The following is a 23713-nucleotide window of genomic DNA, read 5'->3' as shown; positions in this document are numbered from 1 at the left end:
AAACCTCATATAATATCTGTTTCCTGGAAACTTATTTTTTTAATCATTTAAATTCAGTCTCATGGGTCTTTAAGAATTGCATAGCTGGGATAAACACAAAGCTGTTGTTTTGTTTTTGTTTTCTCAAAATCCCTTAAAGTATTTCTAAGGTTCCCCCCCCCCCCCCCCGCCTATTTTTTAAAAGCTGCCTCTGCTTCTGAGGAGCCTGTGTGTGTGTGTGGGGGGGGGGGCTAGCAGTAGGCAGAGCTGAGAGAGAAAACAGATTGTGGGAAATTTCACGCTCCTGATAATAAAATGGTAGTAAAATCTCATCCGGTTCACAAGGCTTCGCAGAGGGTGTGTTTATGATGGAGGGAGTTCCCCCACACCGCGGCTGCTGCTTCCCAGCTTGTGAGGGTCCCAATCCTGCGGGGCAGCTCAGGTTACCGACTCTGCGGCCTTCTTGTAGGGTAGTTCCTGTGGTCTCAGAGTTCAGGAGAAATACCGGATCGTCCTGTCCTGGCGCCTTGTCGCCTAACTCCAGCCTCCAATTCTAGGAGATCACACAATTCGAGGGGGATTCACTGTCTGCTCTGAGGCAATTTTCCCCCAGGAAAGGCAAACAGCTGGAAAGGACATTTCAGAGGGTGGCAGGGTCCTCCCAAAGGCTAGCCAGCGCTTGAGGTTGGAACTTGGGAGTCAGCCTTTCACAAAGGCCCGCTTCTCAGCAGGAAGTTTGGGTGGGGCGGAGCAGCCCCCGGATGGAGACAAAGCTCCTTTGAATCTTTATCCTAGGGCCTGGCCTCTAGTGAGAGGGGTACAGCGGACCCCAGGGTAGGGCACGAACTCCAGAGTGTAACCTCATCACACTCCCTAGTTCTGCTAGCCCAGCACGCCAAGTCGCTCCAGCTGCAGCTGCACAGGCCCAGGGGGTCCCACCAGCTAACGGGGTCACCTCCTGCAGCGTCGTAGCCCATACTGGAGGGTGGGGGTTTGCCCAGGAGTAATCGGGAGCAGCCCAGCCCAGACCCGGCCAGCGGCCTCACCTTCCTAGCCCGGCCGCTCCAGCAAACGACCGCAGTCTTAGAAAACCTAATGAGAACCAGATGTAGTGGCCACTGTCGAACTTTCTCAGAGTCGCTGATTGGTCAATGACCGAGAGCTGTAGCCAATCAGCGCGCTGGGCGGGCCCGCACTGCGGACCAGAGGTCCAAGTTGGAGACTGGCGGGCAGTGTGGCCTGCTGAGACGCGCGGAGTGGAGGGTAGAGCTAGGGAGGAGCGAGCATGTCTCGGGACCCGACAGCCGGGCGACTGGCACCGCCATCGCCTCGGTCGCTGCTGCTAGTGCTGCTACTGCTGGTGCTGTCTCATGTCGGGGCTCTGCGTCCCGACGAGCTCTTTCCTTACGGGGAGTCCTGGGGAGACCAGCTGTTGCCGGAGGGCGACGACGAAAGCTCACCAGCTGTGAAGCTGGCAATACCCCTACGCTTCTACGATGTCCAGTTCAACAACCTTTACGTAAGTCCAGCTCCCAGAGGTGCGTGGCTGGGAGCAAGTCTCGTAGCTTCTTCCCAGGGTGTCCTTGGAATGGACTAACTTACGTGTACAGTTGTCGTACCCTGGGGACTAGGCTTTGCGGCAGCGCTTCGGCTTGTGACCCCTACTGTGGAGGAGTAAGGATCATCTCTCAAGGGAGAGCAAGGACCGTGCCCCTCTACTTTGGCATCCTAGGCAGGAAGGATGATGAAAATTGAGGCTGCCAGTGGGATTTGCGTTTAGGGCGGTGGGAGGCTGGCTGTTCAGGTCGCCAGAGCTGTCTTCTCAAGGATGCGGCGCCAGAGAGTGCAGTAGTGGAAAGATGGAGGGGTTCTAGAGCGGCCCCACGGTGGAGTACACTGGAGGGGTGGGACCGTCACAGAAGTAGAGCTGGTTGCGCTGGATGTGACTTCCTAATCTGCGAGGAGAGGAGAGGGAGGCTCTAGGCTCGAGCAGAGCTCCCTTCTCATGGAGGGCACGTAGGACTGGAGCTTGGTGGCTGTTCTTGGGCTTGAGCGACCACCCCTATTTTGTCCTTTTAAAAAAATGTATTGGGGGCGGGGCTCGCGTGCCACCTCGTGCGTGTGAAGGTCAGAGAACAACCCCTCCCCCCAACTTTGTGGGTCTGGGACCTCGAACTCAAGCCATCAGGTTTGACAGAAGTGCCCTTATCCGCTGAATCGTATCACCCACTCCGTGGTCTTATTGCAGGTGGGCACCAACGGCATCATCTCCACCCAGGACTTCCCCAGGGAGACTCAATACGTAGACGATGATTTTCCTACCGACTTCCCAGCCATCGCCCCCTTCCTGGTTGACATAGACACTAGCCAGGGCAGGGGCCGGATCCTGTATCGCGAGGACACCTCCCCGGCCGTGCTGAGTCTGGCGGCCCGCTACGTGCGCACAGGCTTCCCGCTGTCCGGGTCCAGCTTCACCCCCACCCACGCCTTCCTGGCCACCTGGGAGCACGTGGGCGCCTATGAGGAGGTCAGGCGCGGGGCTGCGCCTTCGGGGGAGGTAAGTGAGGGACACCCTGCAGCTGAACAAATTGAAGGGATGAGCTTGGATTTTGAGTGGAAGCTAAGGGATTGGCTAGGAGTTTCTTCTTCCCCTGCTCCCTCTTTGAACCGGATGAAACCAGTGCTTAGGCGGCTTAGGCGTGTAGTCTATTGTCTCTGAGCAAGCTCTAAGGCTCCCTAATGTGGCTAAATTGGCAAAGACAATTGCTTAGTGAAATGAGAGGCTGAGGTGCAGATACCAAAGACCCTGGGGGAATTTAAGGAACTTTACAGTTTATTTCTGGAATCACCTATTGGTACACAAACATTTTTTATTATATGCTCATTGAAGGACAAGTGGGAAAATTCAAGACATTTGGAAAGAACAACCGCTTATTATTTCCCTGGTTTTTGTTAAATCTTTTGTGTGTGAGCCAGGCGTGGTGGTGCACGTCTTTAATCCCAGTACTGGGAAGGCAGAGGCACGCGGATCTCTATGAGTTCGATGCCAACCTGGTCTACAAACCCAGTTCCAGGATAGTCTGGATACACAGAGAAACTCTGTCTCGAAATGCCCCTTCCTGTTTTTTTGTATATAGATTTCCAGCTATTTCTTAACTATATTATTGTTGCCATTAACTATAGTGGGTTCACAGTGCTCATATTACTGTTTTATTTGCTTTTTCTGCTGGATAATATACTCTTGTCACTGAATTTCTGTAACATTTATAATGACTGTATAAGCTCTCACCCAGTGGATTTATGACAGTCCGCAGTGGTCACTAAGGTTATTCCCATGTTTTTATTATAATTAATACAATGAAATGCTTTTTAAAGTTTATTTGATTCACGTGTATGCGTTTCTCTGTGTGTCTGCTGGTGTTGGTAGGGCCAGAAGCGGGCTTGGACTACCTGAAGCTGCAATTACATACAGGCAATTAATTGGACTGATGTGGGTGCAGGGATTTGAGCTAGCATCCTGCAAGGGTCACAAGGGCTCTTAACTGCTGAGGTACCTCTCCAGCCCCACGGAGCGCTTTTTTAAGAGTCAGATCTTTGCACAGCCTTAGCTGACATCACAGGAACGTGCAGGAAGGATGCTCTTTTTAGTAAGCTCTTGGTAGCTTTTGCCGTGTTGCACTGGAGGTAACAGTTGACATACTTCATCAGCAGGAGACTTTTTTGCAGTCTCCCTGGGGAAAGCACCAGCAGCCCTTCTCCAGGCTTTGGTTTTGGCAGCTTGTGAAGAGAGCATGGGTGGGGTCAGGGTCGATTGCCTCATTCCTGCTGTAGGTAGAGTCAGAGTCCTCCTGTGATGTTCCACCTGTGTGTCAAACAGTGTGGGCCAGGAACAAAATCGAGCTTCCGTTAACTCATGTTTTCTATTAAACGAAGTGGTGTCTTCCCTAAGAGGTTGAGAGCACTGTCACTGACTGACAGTGGCTGTGCTTGTTCCATGTTCTTAAAGGAACAGACCTCTCTGTAAAGTCTGTATCAGCAGAGGTCTAGAAATGAACATCATTTGAAGTTACGGCTTCTTACTTGATAGGGAACTTATAGTTTTGTTTACTGACTAACCTTGTAGAGGTGGGTTTGACAGTCCCATTGCAGTTCAACAGAACACCTTCAGCCTCAAGCACTGTCTTCTGTGTGCAGGGCCCTGGGCCAGCTAGAGGGCTAGAGAAAAGAGCCTCCACTGTTAGATTTCATTCATTCATACATTATTTATTTTAATTTTATTTATTTATTTATTATGTATACAGTGTTCTGTCTGCATATACAGAGGGCACTAGATCTTATTATAGATGGTTGTGAGCCACCATGTGGTTGCTGGGAATTGAACTCAGGACCTTTGGAAGAGCAGCCAGTGCTCTTTACCTCTGAGCAATCTCTCCAGCCCTCATACATTATTTTTTAAACATTTATCTAAAACCATGTATAACATCAGTCCTTCATACATTATTTTTTTTAAAACATTCGTCTAAAATCACGTATAACAAACTTACAATAGTAAACAAAATAAACTTTTTTGGTTTGTTTGTTTTTTGAGACAGGGTTTCTGTGTAGCCTTGACTATTTTGGACTTGCTTTGTAGACCAGGCTGGCCTCGAACTCACAGCGATCCACCTGCCTCTGCCTCCCAAGTGCTGATTAAAGGCATGCGCCACCACCGTCCAGCCAAAATAAACATTTTTAATGCAAGCACTAAGTCAATAATTCTTATATTTGTTTTCTTAATAGTCTTTTAAATTTTTCATTTACGAATGAGAATGTGTGCACATGTGTGCACACGTGTGCACATGCATGTAGGGACCAGGGTCAACTTTCAATGTCTTTGCTTGGGAGCTGTTCATCTTGTTTTTTAACTCATGGTCTCTCTGGGACTTGGGGCTCCCCAGTTAGGCTAGGCTTGCTGGCTAGTAAGCCCTAGGGCGCTGCTTGTTCCTCTCTTCAGAGCTGAGATTGCAAGTGTCCTGCCATGCCCTGCTTTTCATGTGGGGGCTGTGGCTCAAACTGGAGCCCTCGTACTTGACTGTTCTGTCTTCCCGGCTTCTCTTGTAATCTTAAAAAAAAAAAAAAAAAAAAAAAAGGACCAAATAAAAACCAAAACAACCAACCCCATACGTCACAGAGCCATATATATGCACATATGATTTCTATTTAGACATCATTAATATTCAGAAACCATTTCTGCACAGTCACCTTGTGTCAGCATTGAGGTAGGCGCTGGGGTGGGGGTGGGGGCTGCTCTTACCTGGAAAGACCTTCCTGACATCCAGTATGGACCTCACGGACAGCCTTTGTTCTGGGAAGTGCAGTAGGCCCTTTCCTTTCCTGTTTCAGGGACTCCATCTGGGTAGGTTTCAATGAGCAAGCAAAGTTAATTCATACAGGCTAGAAGGCAGAGCTTGTGGCACCCTGTGCCCTGGAGTTTCATGTATTGGGGCATGGCAGGCACTGAGCAAGGGTGATGGGACATAAGGCTGGAAGGCCCCAGGGTAGAGGGAGGTTGTCCCCTCTGAGGAATAGAGATTTGGTTCCTGGACAGTTTTAAGTGGTAGAGTGTTCCTTTTGTTGTTGTTCCTTTTTGTTTGTTTTCAGTGTTTTTGACAAACTTCTCTTTTCCCCTGTGTCTTTCTTTTTTTTATTTTAGTTTTTTAAAAGATTTATTTATTTATTATTATGTATACAGTGCTGTCTTCATGTACACCTGCAGGCCAGAAGAGGGCATCAGATCACATTATAGATGGTCGCGGGCCACCATGTGGTTGCTGGGAATTGAACTCATGACCTCTGGAAGAACAGTCAGTGCTCTTAACCTCTGAGCCATCTCTCCAGCCCCCCTGTGTCTTTCTTAAGACGCGTCTCAGGCATCCCAGGTCGGCTTCAAACTCCTTGTAATGGAGGGTGACCTTGAATTTTTGATCCTTTTGCCTCCACCTCTCCCTTGGGTGCTGAGATGGTAGGCCTGCAGCATCATACCCTACCCACTTGATGCTGGGATGGGGATTGAACCCAGAATTATGTGCCTGCTGGGCAGGCCCTCTACCAGCGGAGCCACAACCCCAGCCCGAGAGCTCTCTTTGTGATGACGTTAACTAGTAAGGACTAAAGGACAAACTATTTAGACAGTTGTTAAGTAGTCTGCTTATTCAAGCATTCATGTCTTCTCTTTTTAGAATTTTAAAATTTTCATATTTTTGGGCTTTATATCTGAATGCTTCTGTGCACTATGTGCATGCAGTGCCCATGAAGTCCAGAAGAGGGTGTCAGAGACCAAACCGCTGGAACTGGGATTACAGATAGTTGTGAGCTACCATATGGGTGCTGGACACTGAGCACAGGTTCTCTGGAAGAGGAGCCAGTGATCTTAACCAGGCAGCCATCTCTCTGCCCCGTCTTCTTACCGCCTTGCAAGAGTGTTTTATATTGTCTCCTCTGTGCAGTCCTATAGGGTAAGCGCAAGAATTGCTGTTTAGATCACAGATGATGGGAGAGAAAATAGTTTCTAAATCTGCCTGACGTGAGGCAAAGGCAAGCTTAGGAAACTGACTCTTTTTCTCTCTTTCTTTTCTTTTCTTTCCTTTTTTTTTTTTGGTTGTTGTTGTTGTTTTCTGAGACAGGGATTCTCTGTGTAGCCTTAGCTGTCCTGGACTCACTCTATAGACCAGGCTGGCCTCGAACTCACAGCAATCCGCCTGCCTCTGCCTCCCGAGTGCTGGGATGAAAGGCGTGCGCCATTTTCCCTTTTTCTTACACTTTCCATCCACGACCCATTTTCTATGCATGAATCATTTAAGTAGTCAGAATAATAGTTGTGCTTCCCCCCCCCCCCCCCAAGACTTGCAGTAAGTAAGGTTAGCATTTTATTGTTTGTTGTGTCTTTAGTGCTAGGGCAGTTCTTGGAGCCGTTATTTCTGTCAAAGGAAGTGTGAACTGAAGTTGCTGTGAGGGACACTTCTGACGCCTTCTGATCACTTTCAAATTACTGTTCTGCTGCTCCCGAGGAGAGTTCAGCTGACTTGGTCTTCTACACCAGGAAAAAAGAAAGATGTAAAAGAACTGGAACAAGAAATGTTTGCACGGAGACTCTGGGGCCGCGAGGCTGAGCTGTGGGTCCCAGCTGCGTTAGGGCTTATTTCACATAAAGGTTGTAGCACCAGGGAGATGGGCTTGGTTTGTTAATATATTCTCATTTCATAGGCAGAATTCTTCCACTGTTTTTCTCCTTTCATTTCTAAAAAATTGTGTGTGTGTGTGTGGAGTGAACATTTGTGTGGACATGCTTGTGTTGGAAACCAGAGGACAACCAACCTTAAATGTCATTCCTTAGGCACTGACCACCACCCTTTAGAAATTATCTATTATGGGTGTGCATGCTGTGACATGTGTGGTGGTCCTAGGACAACTTTGGAGTGAGTTCTCTTCTTCTGCTTTTTTTGTGGGATCTGGGAACTGGACTCTGGTAATCAGGCTTGCATTTATTTATTTATTTATTTATTTATTTATTATGTATACAGTGTTCTACCTGCATGTGTGCCTGCAGGCCAGAAGAGGGCACCCGATTTCATTATAGATGGCTGTGAGCCACATGTGGTTGCTGAGAATTGAACTCAGGACCTCTGGAAGAGCAGACAGTGCTCTTAACTGCTAAGCCATCTCTCCAGCCCCCAGGCTTCCATTTTAAGCACCTTCAGCCTGCTGAGCAATCTTCTCAGCTCCCTCTCATGTCATTTTCAGTCACATCTCCCTCTGACCTGGTGTTATATGATATGTGTGTGTGTGTGTGTGTTATGTGTGTATGATGTGTGTGTGTAGGTATGGTGTGTGTATGTGCGCATGGGGTGTGTATTGTGTGTCTAGTGCTTGTATGGCATGTGCGTAGTTTGTATGTGTATGATGTGAGTGTAAGGTGTATATGTGTGATGTGTATGGTATGTGTGCTTGTATGATTTGCTTGTGCACACACCATGATGCGTATGCAGAGCTTGGGAGAAGAGCCTCCTGGTACCCCTTACCCCTTCTATGTGGGTTCCTGGAATTAAACTCCATTTCAAGGCTAGGGCTTCACCTGCGGAGCCACCTTTGACCCTCTCTGTAGGAACGGGGAACCGTTTGTTTAAATCACTTTTTTTTTTCCAAGACAGGGTTTCTCTGTGTAACCGTGGCTGTCCTGCAACTTGCTCTATAGACCAGGCTGGCCTGAAACTCACAGAGATCCGCCTGCCTCTGCCTTCCTGAGTGCGGGGAGTAAAGGCGTGAGCCATGCCCCCATCGCTTGGCTGGTTTTGGTTTTTGTCTGCTCTTCTTACCTTCTCTCTTTTGTTGGGGAATTGGGTGGGGGAAATTCTGCAGACTTTTTGTCTCTTTAACTTTTCTGTCCAGATGTTTATTCAGATACTGCCGTGGGCTGAGGGGGCATCAGGATTTGCTCCCCTGGATGAGGGCTGTGTGCACGGGATGCATTTTCAATCGCTCCTGTGGAAGCTTCTTCTGAATACTTCAAAAGCCCTGGGGATTGAGCTCTTGCTTTGATGGACTTTTTAAAAATAATTTTTATTTATTTATTTTTATGTACATTTGACATTTGGTATACATGAATATCTGTGTGAGGGGGCCAGATCCACTGAAACTTGAGTTAACAGACAGTTGTGAGCTGCCATGTGGGTGCTGGGAATTGAACCTGGGTCCTCTAGAAGAGCAGCCAGTGCTCTTAACCACTAAGCCATCTCTCCGGTTCCCCCCCCACCCCTTTGAGGTAGATTTTGGCACACATTCATCCCCTTTGCCGGGAGGACTCTGATTTCTACACAGTTTTCTTACATCTGGTGTAGTAATCTTAATATTACAGTTCCTGGGAACCTGACATCTGAGGTGCGGCCTCTTCATAGACTTAAGTGTTTCTGTTGCTGCTAATTCTCTCTGTGATGTCCACGTTGGGTGTGATAGAATGTTCTAGCTGGTGTGCAGGGATGTCATGGTGTAGCCGCATGAATGATGAACAAAGAAAGTGTTTTGTCCCTTCCATTAGTCTGAGGTTTCTTGAGCTGTCACTATAGCGCAGAGAGGCCATGGCAGGAAGATCTGAGTACTAGTGCTTTGCTGCTCTCTTGTTCTGTTTTCAGGGCAGGGCTGTTGTGTTCTCATCTGGGGGGACGGTGCTATCAGGAGCTGAGTTATGCAGTATGCAGAACGTTTCTGTTGACTGGGAATTTGGGTTGGTAGAGGCCACAAGAGTGGCAGTTGAGAAGGGGGTGGAAGGAGAGCCTGGACTGTGCTAGCCTGTGTCCTGGGGGGAAGAATGGGGGTGCTGAGGCCAGGCACTGGAGGCCACTGGGCACTTGGGGTCCATAGTCAGGATGCAGAGGGAGATGGATGCTGGTTCTAAGCGTGCTTTCTCCTTTGTTTGCAGTTCAGGATCCAGCCCAGGGGATGGTGCCGTGGATATTTAGGGTGGGTCTCCCCTCCTTAATTAACCTAATCAAGATGATTTCTCAGAGACATGCCAGCGGCTGTTTCCATGCTGACTCTAGATAGTGTTAGGCTGACAGTTGGAGGTATCCATCGCAGTTGATGTGATGTGTCTGTTGGCACCTTGACGTGGGGATGGTGGATGCTGAGTTGGTACAGAGAGGACAGTCATTGATTGAGAACTTTGGATTTGGTTGGAGCTTGAGAGTGTGTGTGTGTGTGTGTGTGTGTGTGTGTGTGTGTGTCTGTCTGTCTGTCTGTCTGTCTGTCTGTCTATCCACAAGTCTGGGAAGACAGAATAGAGAATAACTAGATATTTGAAAATGGGTTAAAAACAAACTGCTGAGGTGTTCCTGAAGACTACATGTGAGCGAGGATGCACAAAGGGAACGTGATGGTACTGGACATTTTTCTTACCTCAGCAGTACAGAGGTGAGTAGCGAACACCCTGGGAGTGCCAATGCCCCCACAAGGACAGGGCACGAAGAACACACAAAGTGGAGGTTGCTGTTGACACAAAGCACAGGAGGCCAGAATCCAGTGGTCTTATAACCCCAGAGAACATGCGTCCTTAAGGAAGACAGGACAGCAAACTTTGTCCCCAGGAAGGGATCGTCTCATTCTAAATTTGTTACCATTTTGGTATGTGGGAAAGATGGTGTTCTGCTGGCTAATGTTTTGCCCTTAGCAAATGGCATCTTTCCTTTCCCTCATGTGGCTCGGGTGGTGTCTTATCAACACTGGAAGGCCATATTCTGTATCTGGAAAGGACACGTAGGCTCTTGTGTGGCTTCTGCTAAGGCTTCTAGCTTTGTGTCTCAATAGGGTCCTGGAGACCGTGCAGTGCAATTAGGCAACTCTAGCCTCGTCTCTGTGCTGCTCCCCACCCTGTGGAGGGCTCCTCTCCTCTCTGTGCTGCTCCCCACCCTGTGGAGGGCTCCTCTCCTCTCTGTGCTGCTCCCCACCCTGTGGAGGGCTCCTCTCCTCTCTGTGCTGCTCCCCGCCCTGTGGAGGGCTCCTCTCCTCTCTGTGCTGCTCCCCACCCTGTGGAGGGCTCCTCTCCTCTCTGTGCTGCTCCCCACCCTGTGGAGGGCTCCTCTCCTCTCTGTGCTGCTCCCCACCCTGTGGAGGGCTCCTCTCCTCTCTGTGCTGCTCCCCACCCTGTGGAGGGCTCCTCTCCTCTCTGTGCTGCTCCCCACCCTGTGGAGGGCTCCTCTCCTCTCTGTGCTGCTCCCCACCCTGTGGAGGGCTCCTCTCCTCTCTGTGCTGCTCCCCACCCTGTGGAGGGCTCCTCTCCTCTCTGTGCTGCTCCCCACCCTGTGGAGGGCTCCTCTCCTCTCTGCTGCTCCCCACCCTGTGGAGGGCTCCTCTCCTCTCTGTGCTGCTCCTCACCCTGTGGAGGGCTCCTCTCCTCTCTGTGCTGCTCCTCACCCTGTGGAGGGCTCCTCTCCTCTCTGTGCTGCTCCCCACCCTGTGGAGGGCTCCTCTCCTCTCTGCTGCTCCCCACCCTGTGGAGGGCTCCTCTCCTCTCTGTGCTGCTCCCCACCCTGTGGAGGGCTCCTCTCCTCTCTGTGCTGCTCCCCACCCTGTGGAGGGCTCCTCTCCTCTCTGTGCTGCTCCTCACCCTGTGGAGGGCTCCTCTCCTCTCTGTGCTGCTCCCCGCCCTGTGGAGGGCTCCTCTCCTCTCTGTGCTGCTCCCCACCCTGTGGAGGGCTCCTCTCCTCTCTGTGCTGCTCCCCGCCCTGTGGAGGGCTCCTCTCCTCTCTGTGCTGCTCCCCGCCCTGTGGAGGGCTCCTCTCCTCTCTGTGCTGCTCCCTGCCCTGTGGAGGGCTCCTCTCCTCTCTGTGCTGCTCCCCGCCCTGTGGAGGGCTCCTCTCCTCTCTGTGCTGCTCCCTGCCCTGTGGAGGGCTCCTCTCCTCTCTGTGCTGCTCCCCGCCCTGTGGAGGGCTCCTCTCCTCTCTGTGCTGCTCCCCGCCCTGTGGAGGGCTCCTCTCCTCTCTGTGCTGCTCCCCGCCCTGTGGAGGGCTCCTCTCCTCTCTGTGCTGCTCCCTGCCCTGTGGAGGGCTCCTCTCCTCTCTGTGCTGCTCCCTGCCCTGTGGAGGGCTCCTCTCCTCTCTGTGCTGCTCCCCACCCTGTGGAGGGCTCCTCTCCTCTCTGTGCTGCTCCCTGCCCTGTGGAGGGCTCCTCTCCTCTCTGTGCTGCTCCCCACCCTGTGGAGGGCTCCTCTCCTCTCTGTGCTGCTCCCCGCCCTGTGGAGGGCTCCTCTCCTCTCTGTGCTGCTCCCCACCCTGTGGAGGGCTCCTCTCCTCTGTGGGATCCCAGAGAAGTTGGGAACCAGTGATCCTTGTGTAGGAGTTGGCAGGTCATCTGAGGGTTTCCCCTCAGAGCCTGTGTGGAGAGCTGCTGGAAAGCTTGTCTCTTGAGGGTGTGAGGGCCTTTCCCTCTGGAAACCAGTCAAAGGCTGTCTGTGAGGAGGGCCCTTTAGGACCTAAGAAGTGGCCTCTTAGCAATTCTGTGTGGAAGTCTGTAGCCCTGACAAGGGATCTGTTCTTGTGTGGGTAGTTTTCAAGCAGCTCAGCTCTTTTGGAATGTGCTTTGGGGGTCATAACTTATATTAAAAGGAAGATTTTGTTACTTTTTCCTTTGGTGTTTGCCTGTTTTAGGAGAGACAAGGAAATTAAACTCTTGACGTCTTAGTGAGTGCTTGTCCAAAAGGTGACACAGAAAAGACACTGAAGACTTTTTAGTTGTTTCGAATGAATAAACTGCCAAATGTACAGAGAGTTAAAAGCCAGGCTCTCCCATCCCAGCCCCTCCTTACTTCTCCCCAGGCCTTCTCCCCACCGCCTTCCCTTCTCCAAATGTAGAGAGCCCTTATCTTACAGAATTTCTCTAAATTTAGAACCTGGGTTCTCCCTTATCTTGTGATGTTGATTGTGGCTGCCATGCCAGGAGTCACCACCGTTGGTTATTTAAGGATTCCTTAGTTCCACTTTTTATCTCCCTAGTTGAATTTTGTTGGGACTGAAATAAAATTCTTGCAGTGACTGGCCCCACCCTGCCTGATGACCTGTGTTCTGCATGTACCTGAGATGAAAACTTAGAGATTCTAACCTTTGGAAGAGGAGGCAAGCTTTGCTGATGAGATAATTGATGACCACATCTGTAACAGATGTTGTAGGTGGGAACTCAGGACATGGACCTTTTTTTTCTTTTAAAGCAGGAAGGCAAGTGAACACTTTGGGTTAGAGAGTACAGAGGAGACGCACATAGATCTTGTTTCCCTTGGAAACCATATTAATTGCTGATTTATTTATTTATTTATTTATTTATTTATTTATTTATTTATTTTTTGTCCCATTAGCCTAACCTCAAAGCTAAACTTTAGGATTAGGTGTTGGAAAGGTAAAATTAACATTTGAGAAGTTGTAGAACAAGAAAGGGGAACAAAACAAAAACCACAAGGACACATTTCCTTCCTTGTATCCAAATTTGAGCCCTGTGCCCAGCTTTGTCTTGTTTAGCAAAATGGGGGGTTAATGGTACCAGTAAATGTTTTTATATCATTTACCTTCTTTATAAAGCATGTGTCCCCACCCCCCAAAAAAAGCCCTTCCCAGTTCCCCACTAAATTGTGAAACAAAGATGATCTAGTGAGAGCCGCGGGCTATAGCATCTAAGGTGTCCCTTAACCAGTTCTTTGGTGAAAGAAGATAGAAGAAAAAAAAATGTCCTGCTGAAAACAGTAAATGAAACACCAGTGAGTAATCGCTGGGTGTTAATCCAGGCTCTGTCTGTCCTCTGTCTGCTTTGGCTCCTCTTATCTAGTTCACTGGCTGCCAGTGTGACACCACCCCACCCCCACTGTGATATGTCCTTAATGCTGTCTTTTCTCTGTAGCTTCTTCCACCCTCCCTCCCCTCAGGAACTCTCCTACGATTCCAAGCATGGCTGTTTTCCCTATCCTCCAGTTCAAGCTCTTCGGGGCCAGTAGAATGACCTTGGGGCTCCTGCTCCTGTGTGCTGTGCCAGCAGCATCAAACATGACGTGGCTTAGCAGGTTCTCGGTTGCTGTTGAATTAATATTCAAACAGGGTGGTGAATTGAGTTAAAAACCAAACCAGGCAACAAGAGCTGAATGCATACCAGAAGCCAGCAAAGGGGGTGCTGGAGAATAGAAGGGTTCCATAGGGAATCACAGTACTCACGGCGGTGGGGTGGGGGGGCAGGCAGGCTCGGTGGTTAGGGTTTTCTACGTGCAGGGAAATATGAACACAGCACAAATTGGATTGAGGACCATTAAACTGTGTGTTGAGGGTGTAGTGGAGCTGAATGGCTTGAGCTCTGGGCCTGGTGGCTAGGTGCCACCGTGACTCATTGCCCGACCTTAAGCACATGTGCAAGCCTCCGGGGTCTCTTTCCTCATCTGCAACGTGACAAGATAACTCCTGTTGTAAAAAAGACTGAAGAGGAAAGAGAGTTTGGCTGTGAGAGCAGCAAAGAGGCCTTTTTGATCAGCCAGTTCCTGACTGAGGGTACCCTCTGCCGACGAAATAGCCAGTTCAAGCCAAATTAAAGTATATAAAGGCAGGTTTATTGGGAGCAGCTCTTAGGCGGTTCACCAGGTCCCAAAGGAACAGAGCCAGGGAAGTCACCATGCAGAGGGAGACAGAAGGGGGGTTGGGGGGTGTGGTGGCCAGAGAGGGAACAAGAACAAAAGTGTCTCTGAGGGAGAGGAAGCCTAGCCCCTGGGCTGGAAAGTTTAGGGTAGAGGGCAGGTAAGCCAGCTGTTGCCTGTAACCGGTAGGGCTGAGGGATGCTGGGAGAACCTGGAGGTGATATGCACCTCATCTGCTTGTTCTGGTCTGAAACCCAACACAATGAATGAACGAACGAACCAGCCAACCAAATGAGAGCTGCTGAGACACAAAATTACAAACTAGGACTCGGTGTAGGAATGAACAAGTTAATTTTGCTCCTCGCCCAGCCTCTCAAAAGAGTTTGAACTGGAGAAACTTGGCAACCTTAACAATTCTAACATAAAAAAAATTTAAGTTACTTTTTGAGAATTTCATACACTCGTACAATGTCTTTCAATATGTTCCACTCTTCCTTCTTCCTCTACTCTGGTCCACTCATGACTTCATGTCTTTCTGTTTGTTTTAATAACCCACTGAGTATAATTAGTGCAGCCCAGGTGGGCCTGGCTGAGGGGCCACTCACCATGGAGCACATCCCTAAAGAAGACCAGCTCTTCCTCCCCTAGCGTTCAATGACCGTCTTGTCAGCTCCAAGTGGTGCTTCTGCCCCTTCCCCAGCCACGCTGGACCATTGGGTGGTTTCATCCTGTGCTGGTCACCACAGTTGCTGTGGGTTCATGGGTGCAACAGTCCCGTCGTCTGTCTCCATAAGACGTTGTTTCGACCCATTCTTTCTGATCCCTGGCTCTGTAAACTCCTTCCACATCTTTTGTTTGTTTGTTTTTACAATGTTCCCTGAGCCTCGAGGGACATAGGTGAGATACACATGGGACCGTCTGTGGCCGAGCTCTGCACAGATAGCTTGTTCTCTACACATTGACTAGTTATAAGCCTGTATATATTGTCTGCTGCACGAAGATGCTCCCCTGAGGAGGACTGAGAGCTGCGCCAATCGATGACTTTATAGACAGGTCTTTACAAGGCATTTGATATTATATCCATTTAACAAAATAATAGTCATGGTTCACTCTCAGGGCATATGAGCCCCCCGCCCCCCAGCTGTGGATTCTTGGCTAGATATACAATTCCAGGCGGAAGTTTCCTCTTGTGGAGCAGGCCTTAAATCCACCCAGAAAGTAGTTGTTTATCATAATATTCACACCACTCAGGGCACCCGTAAGTACATCTTACCGGAGCTTTTGTTATGTGGCTCTCAGCAGCCTGCACAGCATCTTCTAGCACTGTGAAAGCCGGCTGCAGTGGGAGCTTTCTGGTTAGTATCGGGGGTTCCGATGTTGCACCTTGAGCAGTGACATTAGACAGCTTTGGTACCATCGTCTGGCATCCTTGAGCAACAGCTTGAGGGCGAGGTAGCCTAACCTGGCACTGGGCTTTTTACTTGAGACTTGATGGGCTGATTGGGGGGAGCATTACTCCCCATGTAAGGCAGTTCCCTTTGTTGGCAAGTAGGTTTTCATAGGACTTTCCCCCTAGTGTTCACGGATGTTTTGCCTGCACGTGTGTCTGTGTGAGGCTGCCAGAAGCCCTAGAACTTGAGTCACAGTCAGGTGTGAGCTGCCATGGCCACGGGGGTGCTGGGAATTGAACCTGGGTCCTCTGGAAGAGCAGCCAGTGCTCTTAACTGCTGAACCATCTCTCCAGCCCCTCATACAGGTTTCCCCCCCCCAAACATCCTTACTGTTGGTTATCCCTTCCTCGTCCCCTCCTCTTACTTGTGACCCTAAAGCTTTTTAACGAGTGTTTCACTTGTGCACTATCTAACTATTGGTCTAAATTGGCAGAGAGAAAAGTTATTTAGAATAATAACTCACGTAGCTTACAAAGGAGCATGTACAACACCAGTGTGGGGAAGATATTTGGTCTCTGGCACCCTGCCTGCATTCTGTTTTTCTTTTCTTGTTTATCTATTTGGTTAAGGATGTTTGCAATTCCTTTTTGTCCACAGCGGAACACTTTCCAGACTGTTCTGGCATCTGATGACTCTGATACCTACGCCCTCTTTCTCTATCCTGCTAATGGACTTCAGTTCTTCGGAACCCGCCCCAAAGAGTCCTACAATGTGCAGCTGCAGCTTCCCGCTAGGGTGGGCTTCTGCCGAGGGGAGGCGGATGACCTGAAGAGAGAGGTGCTGTATTTCAGCCTGACTAACACTGAGCAGTCTGTGAAAAACCTCTACCAGTAAGTAATGGGGAGTGTGTGCCTGAGCCATTCCATTGGAAGAGCAGGATCTCAAATGACCAGAGACCATTTGGTAATAAGCTTTGGTGGCTTCTAAGAAACGCACTGGGTCAAAATCAGGAGCTGAGTTGGACCCGGGAGCTTCAGGCTCTCCAAGGTATAAAAGAGCCTTTATTTTTCCTGTGCCATCAGCCATGGAAACCAGAACCAGCGGCAATTATGTGTGTGTTTGCAGAACCACTGGGGCTTGGTATGAAAAACGTTGTTCTTGGAGCTACATAAAGATACCCAGTAATAACTGCCTCAATGGAGGCTTTTCAGGTTAATTATTTCTTGAGATGGGGCATGGTGACTTGGTATTTCAGAGAGGTATTGTTGAAGGTTAAATTACAGGTAATAGAATTTTATGGGGAGAAGAGATGAGGCTTTTAGAAGTCTCAGGATTTCTCTTTTGGCGTCGTCACCTGAAATCCTGATGATAGGTTGGCCCACAGGGTCGCCAGAGACAAATCCGTTTCTTAGCTGCTTCTCGGTTGCACTGGACCACTCTTGGTTGAAGGAACACCCCACACTAGAGAGTGGGCAGGTAGGGTAACTCAGCAAAGATGCGTCAATCACCTGCAAGCCACTCTGCATTGTGATAAGACACTTGCAGATGCTATCTTAATTAAAACTCCCTTGTCTTATAGGCGGTGTGTATAGCCACCTCCTCAGTTTTACAAATAGCCTTACAGCAATTAAGGAAGGTGCCTTATGTCAGAGCTAAGTAGCCAAGTCATAGTCAAGCACAGATGTGAAGCAGTGAATCATGGGTGATATTTTATACAGTGTCTCTGTGTCCCTTCCTGTTCTGTGCTCCATGCTGGGCGCCTGCAGATCTCCTCCTCAGCTGTTGTGTAGTCTGGACTCCAGAACAAACCTTGCCTTCTGTCCCTTCTCTTCTCATCTGCTACCCAGGAGCTTACAGACCCTCACTCTGCAGGTTGTATGTAGAGAACCCTTGGAGGGGAGGGCTCAGCGCTTGAGATACTAGGGTTTTTTTTGGTTTGTTTGTTTGTTTTTTTTAAGGCACAGGCCCTGCACAGCAACAACACCTAGGAAGGAGGATCAGGGGTCATACAGTATTGGAATGAGAGTGGGTGTCAGCACGGCCACAGGAGGCGGGGCGTGTGTGTGTGTGTGCGCGCGCGTGCGCAAAGAGCTTGTGAGGAGAAGCAGTTGTGTTTCCCTACCAAAGCCATGAAGACCTTCACACACATGTGTAACACACACACACACACACACACACACACACACACACACACACACACACACACACACACACTGCTGCCGTGGACTGACTGGCTCCAGCCAGCTCTTCATTTCTTCCTTTGACGCTTTTCAGAAATAATCGGAGTTGCCAGAGAAAAGCAGAGGGAGATGTGACCAGAGTGACTGACAGATTTGGTGTACTCCACGCCTGAGAAAATGAAACAAAATACAAACAACAGAACAACATGAACTGTAGAGGAGAATTAATTGCCCAGTCATTACTTGGGGTCGCAGCAGTGCTGCCTGCCCATCCTGCGTGGGCTTTGCCTCATTTCAGTCTGTTCACGCTTACCCACTGTCTTCGGGGCCTCCTGCCTCCAGATTCTGTCAATACTCTCATTGGAAGGGTTTAAACACTGCATCATATATGCCCAACATTGTGAGGACAGCGTTTGTGAGCTAAAGTAGTTCACGAGCATGGCCCTAGTCCCTCTAGACACTCCACTGTGCCTCTCCAAAGGGGACATTGTTTTTCCTAGACCTGGAATCTCCTCCTCAGACGAAGGTCATACATTGTTCCTGTTTGTGTTGCTCTTCTGAGTATTGAAATAGGCACATGCAGGAAGGGAAGAGAGCAGTTATGAAGTAGAAATGACCCACAGGGCCTGTGCTGGGCCCTCCATGTGGGATTTCTCACATGTTCCTCCTAAGAGCTCAGGCAGGAAGGCATGGCCGTCCCATCTTGTGATGCAGTTTTCCTTCAGTAAGCATTCCAAATGACCTCACGGTGTAGGATAAGCTAATTGGTTAGTTTCCCATCAGGCCCGAGGCAAATGCCAGTGTCTTGATTTATGCCTCATTAGAAGGCATTTATTTAGCTTTATTCTTCTGTAATTTCTATTTTCCTACTCTTTGAAGCTTTTATAGCTGTACGTGTCCAAACTCAAGAGGCGCCCCAGCTGCAGCGCCCGTGCTGTGGGGATGGCCTCAGTCCCCTAGCGTTCCCTCTTAACCTGGTTGTTGGCAGTTTTACGAATGACATTTGCTGTGCAGGGTTGTGGAGGGGGGTAGCTGGGGGGGGTTAGGGGTGGGAGGGTAGGGGTGGGGGGTGCAGGGCTGTCTAGGTCACAGGTCACTGGGCGGTTTTGTGGGAGTTCGTGCTCTGCTCCCACCATGTGCAGCTGGGTGTAGCTCTCAGCTCTTGTCGATAAGCAAGGCTTCCCTTGCTGAGCTGTTTCACCAGCCTGGAATTTGTCTTCTTTCATGCGTTTTATTTGTGACATTAATTTCTATAAGCATAGCAGGCGAGGGCAGGAGATGAAGTGCCACAGATAGAATGCTTGACTTGTGGACGCGAAGCCCAGGTTTTGATCCTCAGCACCAGGTAAACTGCGCACAGTGACTCACACCTGTTATCTCAGTGTTTGGGAGGTGGAGGCAGAAGGAAAGAGAAGGTCAGGGTCATTCTCTGATAACATGGAGATTGGGAGGCTAGCCTCAGCTACATGAGACCTTGTCTCGAAATATAAAAAGGAACCATGGGCAAGTTGAATATAGCAAATCGCAGAAAGGATGGCAGTTTGCTTTCTGTGTCTAAGTGGACAATAGCGGCTGCTGCAGTCTGCTTTCTGTTGCTGTGACGGCACACTGAGCAAAGCAACCTGGGGTGGAAAGGGTTTATTTGGCTTACATATACTCCGGGTCACAGTGCACTGAAGGAAGCCAAGGAAGCAGACGCAGAGGAACATTGTTATTGGTTTGGTGTCTGTGTCTTGTTCTGCCTTGCTTTCTTAGACAACCGAGATGGTACCCTAGGGTGGTACCCCTCCCCCACAGGGAGCTGCCCCTCCTCCCATTCGCCATTAACCAAGAAAATGCCCCAGAGAGATGCCTTCAGGCCAGTGATTGAAGTGATTTTTTTGTTTGTTTGTTTTTTGTTTTTTTCGAGACAGGGTTTCTCTATGTAGCCTTGGCTGTCCTAGACTCGCTTTGTAGACCAGGCTGGCCTCGAACTCACAGCGATCCGCCTGCCTCTGCCTCCCGAGTGCTGGGATTAAAGGCGTGCACCCCCACCGTCCGGCCTGAAGTGGTCTATCTTTCTTTCTTTCTTAAAGATTTTATTTATTTATTTATTTAATATATGAATGATGTATCTGCACGTATACTCACATGATGGAAGAGGGCATCAGATCCCAGTACAGATGCCTGTGAGCTACCATGTGGGTGCTGGGAATTGAACTCAGGACCTCTGGAAGAGCAGACAGTGTGCTCTTATCCGCTGAGCCATCTCTCCAGCCCCCTGAAGTGATTTCTTAATGGAAGCTCCCTCTTTCCAGATTTATGTTCTAAGTTTGCATCAAGTTGACAGAAACCAACCCGTTCAGCAGCAATTGCACGCACGCACTTCCGCATAGGTAGTGCATTGTGCACAGCACATAGGGTGACAGGGAAACAGAGAAGTGAAGAGACCTTCAAACTGTACTAAAAACATTACTGCTGGAGAAACCTAGACTACAGTGATGAATATCTGCCCCAGAGAACAAAGACCTCTTGTTATCCGATTCAGTGAATTTATAATTTTCCTATTAGCCATTCACTTATTCCTCATTGTTGACTTTTGAGGGAATTCCACAGCGTGGGAGAATTAGAGCATGTTATTCTGTGCAAACACAGGACTGTGGCCTTGGCCAGTTCCAGCTTCCTAGAGCCTCAACAACTCTGGCTTTCTCTTAGGGTTAAGGGTCTTAAACATTACCAGGTGTGGTGGTGCATGCCTTTAATCCCAGCACTTGGGAGGCAGAGGCAGGTGAATTGATGGGAGTTCGAGGCCAGCCTGGTCTACAAAGCAGACCAGGACAGGCAGGTCTACACAGAGAAACCCTGTCTCAAAAAACCGAGGTAGAGGGAAAGCAAGAAGGGACTTACCTCTTGGTGTTTACAGTAGGAGCCAATGAGGCACAGTGCTGGGCACACAGGAAGTGCTCCAGAACACCCACATGACAGCTACAGAGAAGCTATACACAGCCACTGCCCCAGGCTGATGGCACCCGACGTCAACTCGTATGTCACGCACCTTGATTCTGACACACGCATACAAAGATAGAGGCACACTTGAGGAAACATGCTGAGAAAAACAGACATTCGGGTGCAAGCACTCACAGGAACACACAGATCCGTGTGGACGGGCACACATCTCCCGTTCTATGGCAACGCCCTGTCTTCTTAACAAAAATTTCCTGGGCCAGTGATCAAGAGGACAGTCTGCAATGTACCTTTGACATGGACGTAAGTAGTGGGTTACTGAGGTGGCAAGGGTGCCACGTGCTCGCAGTCCCAGCTGAAGATCGCAGGTTTGAGTCTAGCGCGCCCCCCCCCCCCCCCCCCCGTGATAATATTCCTCTGAAAAAAGAGAAACGATTCTTGGATCTGAGAGGGGTTCATGGTCCTCTCTGCTGGAAGAAGGAGGAGCAGTTTTCAGACACTGTGACTCATTTTGATGACGATGTGCGTGCTGAGCATTTGCTCAGAAGTGCTTTAGATTGGGCATTAAAAAATACCGGCGTATCATCAGTAGATTAGTCCGTGTGGACAGCAGTGCAGCCTTTTTAACCTCTCGTCCATCTTGTATTGATTTTGTAGCATAATATAATGTAGATGTTTGGAACGCAAGCTTTCTTGTTAGCACAAAATTCATGCTCTGCCAACAATTAGGTGTATGTATGACTTTAAGATTAGCTAACTTAAGTTGCACACGTCTGTAATCCTAGCACTCAGGGAGGCAGGTGGGTCTCTGTGAGCTCGAGGCCAGCCTGGTCTACAAAGCCATTCCGGGACAGTTCAAGGCTACACAGAGAGAAACCCTCTCTGGGGTGGGGGTGGGGGGTGGGGGTTAACTTCTAAACCTGTTTTTTCCTCAGTAAAATTGAGTGTAGCTACCACCCCTACCTTGCAGAGTACAGCAAAGCCTGTCAAGCACTTGATGCACACTGGGCCAGTTTAGGTGTTTGAACAACTTTAAACTTAAGTGTTTTTGAGCATGTTAAGTTTTCACTCAAGCAGAGAAAGTATAAAATACTCTTGCATTCTCTCTTTTTAGATAGACAGGTTTTCCATAGACCATTTGGTTTTGGGTCCCCACATAATGCTAAATATAAGGCAGTTGATCTCAGAGTTCCAGCATGGTATCTGGAAGGTTACCTAGAAGGTTTGTTTCTGTTTGACATATACTGGGGGAAATCCGGTTTGCTCATTATGGTCTTTTGGTTTCAAAATAAATTCTGAAGGCGGGGAGTGGACCTGTTGTTACAGTCAGCTCTTTCTTTCCTTCGTTCTTAGACGAAGCAACCTGGGGATTTCTGGAGCGTGGGCTTTTCACATCGGTGGCCGGCTTCCCTTGGGCAATGTCAGACCAGCCACAGCTGGAGTCACCTTGTCCGCCGCCCACTCTTCAGCACCCCTGGCGCACTCCTTCAGCCATGACGCCGCCCTGGAGAGCTATACTGAGGACACTTTTGATTACTATGATGAGAACGACGAGGATATTGAATATCCACCCATTGACCCAGGGGAGGCCGCGGAAGGCCACAGCAGAATTGATGTGTCGTTCGACTCAAAGGCTGATCCAGGCCCTGTGGAAGGTGGCACATCCTCTCCAGAGCCTGATGGGGCTTCCCCTATGCCACACCCAGCACCTGGTGACTGGCCATCCTACCGGGAACCTCAGACTGAACAGGGGACACCTCTGGGACAGGGAGCCATGCTGGATTTCAAGGACCCAGTGGAGCCTTTGCGACAGATGGGCACCAGAGCCCCAGCTGCTCCAGACAAGGAAGGCCTTGGGAATGGAAGCACCCAGCCCTACCCAGGTGCAGGGCCAGTGACATCACAGCCAGATGTTCCCATTCCTCCTCTGGAAGGAGGGGTCCTTCCTAATTACTCAGTGTCTGGTCACGTGCCACCCCTGAGCGGAGGGCGGTATGTGGTAGGAGTGGAGGACCACGTAGGTGCTAACGATCATGGTAAGTGCATCAGGAAACGGGGCATTCGAGGTTTCATTCAAAGAAAATGTAGCAGAATTGTCAGACTAGACATGCTTGCTCCTCTATGGCAATCCCAGCACCAGGAAGGCTGAGGCTGAGGGATCGTCTGAATTTAAGGCTAGCCTGGGCTATATAGAGAGTGCTAGGCTAGCCTGGATGATAGAGTGGACCTTTCCCAAAGCAAAACCAAAAACACAGTTGTGATTTTCCTCCTAAGTGAGTAGGTGAAAAGTTTAGCAAGAAATTTGGAGCTGATTTTTCCTCCTTGTATTTAAGGAGATAATTCCCTTTGCCAAGTAAATCTTGGCAGGAGAGTTCTTGGAGTCTCCTGACCATTAATAATGTGTCCTACAAAATTAAGCCTCATGGAGTGGGGAAAGGACTGGGCCGCATGTGCCAGCTGTCCTCCCAAGTGTAATGAAAGATTTCAGTTTGCAAGTTCAGGGAAGGTGAACCATTTCGAGGCTTCGTAGGCATTACAGGACGGAGGGCCAATCCCTTTAGCTTTAACTGAGGTGAGCTGTACAGGCTTAGGCGAACACGCTGAAGAGCCCGCGGGGAGAGACCTCAGTAGACACCTGCGTCGCCTCTTATTTCTGGTTCTTGGCCCTGCAGCTGTGACCTTCACCTCCCTGCAGGCTTAGCCTTATTCCATGACTCACTGACCGGAGCTGGAGGAAGGCAGGCAGGGGAAATACCCAGAGGGGACAGTTCTTCACCCTGGCTGATGGACCGGAAACGGGTCCTAGGTGTACACACACACACACACACACACACACACACACACACTGCTCACTGATCTCTGCCAGGAGGGGTGGGTGGGTCAGGTGACAGCCCTATTATGTTTCCCCTTTTCAGTTTTTCCATCCATGTTTTGACAAAAACATACTTATCTAGCGAAGAGGACCTTCTGGGCTCCGCTGTGACTCCCCCCAACTCCCCTCAGGATTGGAGTTGTTTGGGGAAATACTTCAGGATGGAACATTGACTAATGATTAGGGAAAGAGCAGAGGGTCAAATTTGAGTCTCGGCCAT

At 49.5% G+C, this 23713-nt stretch overlaps 1 protein-coding gene across 1 annotated transcript in view; it reads left to right on the top strand.

Moving 5' to 3' along the window:
* The first annotated feature begins 1187 nt into the window (after nucleotides 1–1187).
* The window catches only part of NID2 (nidogen 2), a 64694-nt gene continuing 42168 nt past the window's right edge, over nucleotides 1188–23713 (top strand). The window contains exons 1-4 of the mRNA XM_084793886.1: nucleotides 1188–1498; nucleotides 2228–2536; nucleotides 16156–16388; nucleotides 21975–22657. Coding sequence (XP_084650012.1) covers nucleotides 1265–1498; nucleotides 2228–2536; nucleotides 16156–16388; nucleotides 21975–22657 — 1459 coding nt within the window. The 5' untranslated portion in view covers nucleotides 1188–1264. The remainder of the gene's footprint in view (nucleotides 1499–2227; nucleotides 2537–16155; nucleotides 16389–21974; nucleotides 22658–23713) is intronic.

The sequence above is a fragment of the Acomys minous genome (assembly GCF_964271855.1).
Source record: "Acomys minous genome assembly, chromosome: 9".
Taxonomy (NCBI): Eukaryota; Metazoa; Chordata; class Mammalia; order Rodentia; family Muridae; genus Acomys; species Acomys minous.
The sequence above is the reverse complement of the archived record's forward strand: the minus strand, read 5'-3'. Positions and strand labels throughout refer to the sequence as shown.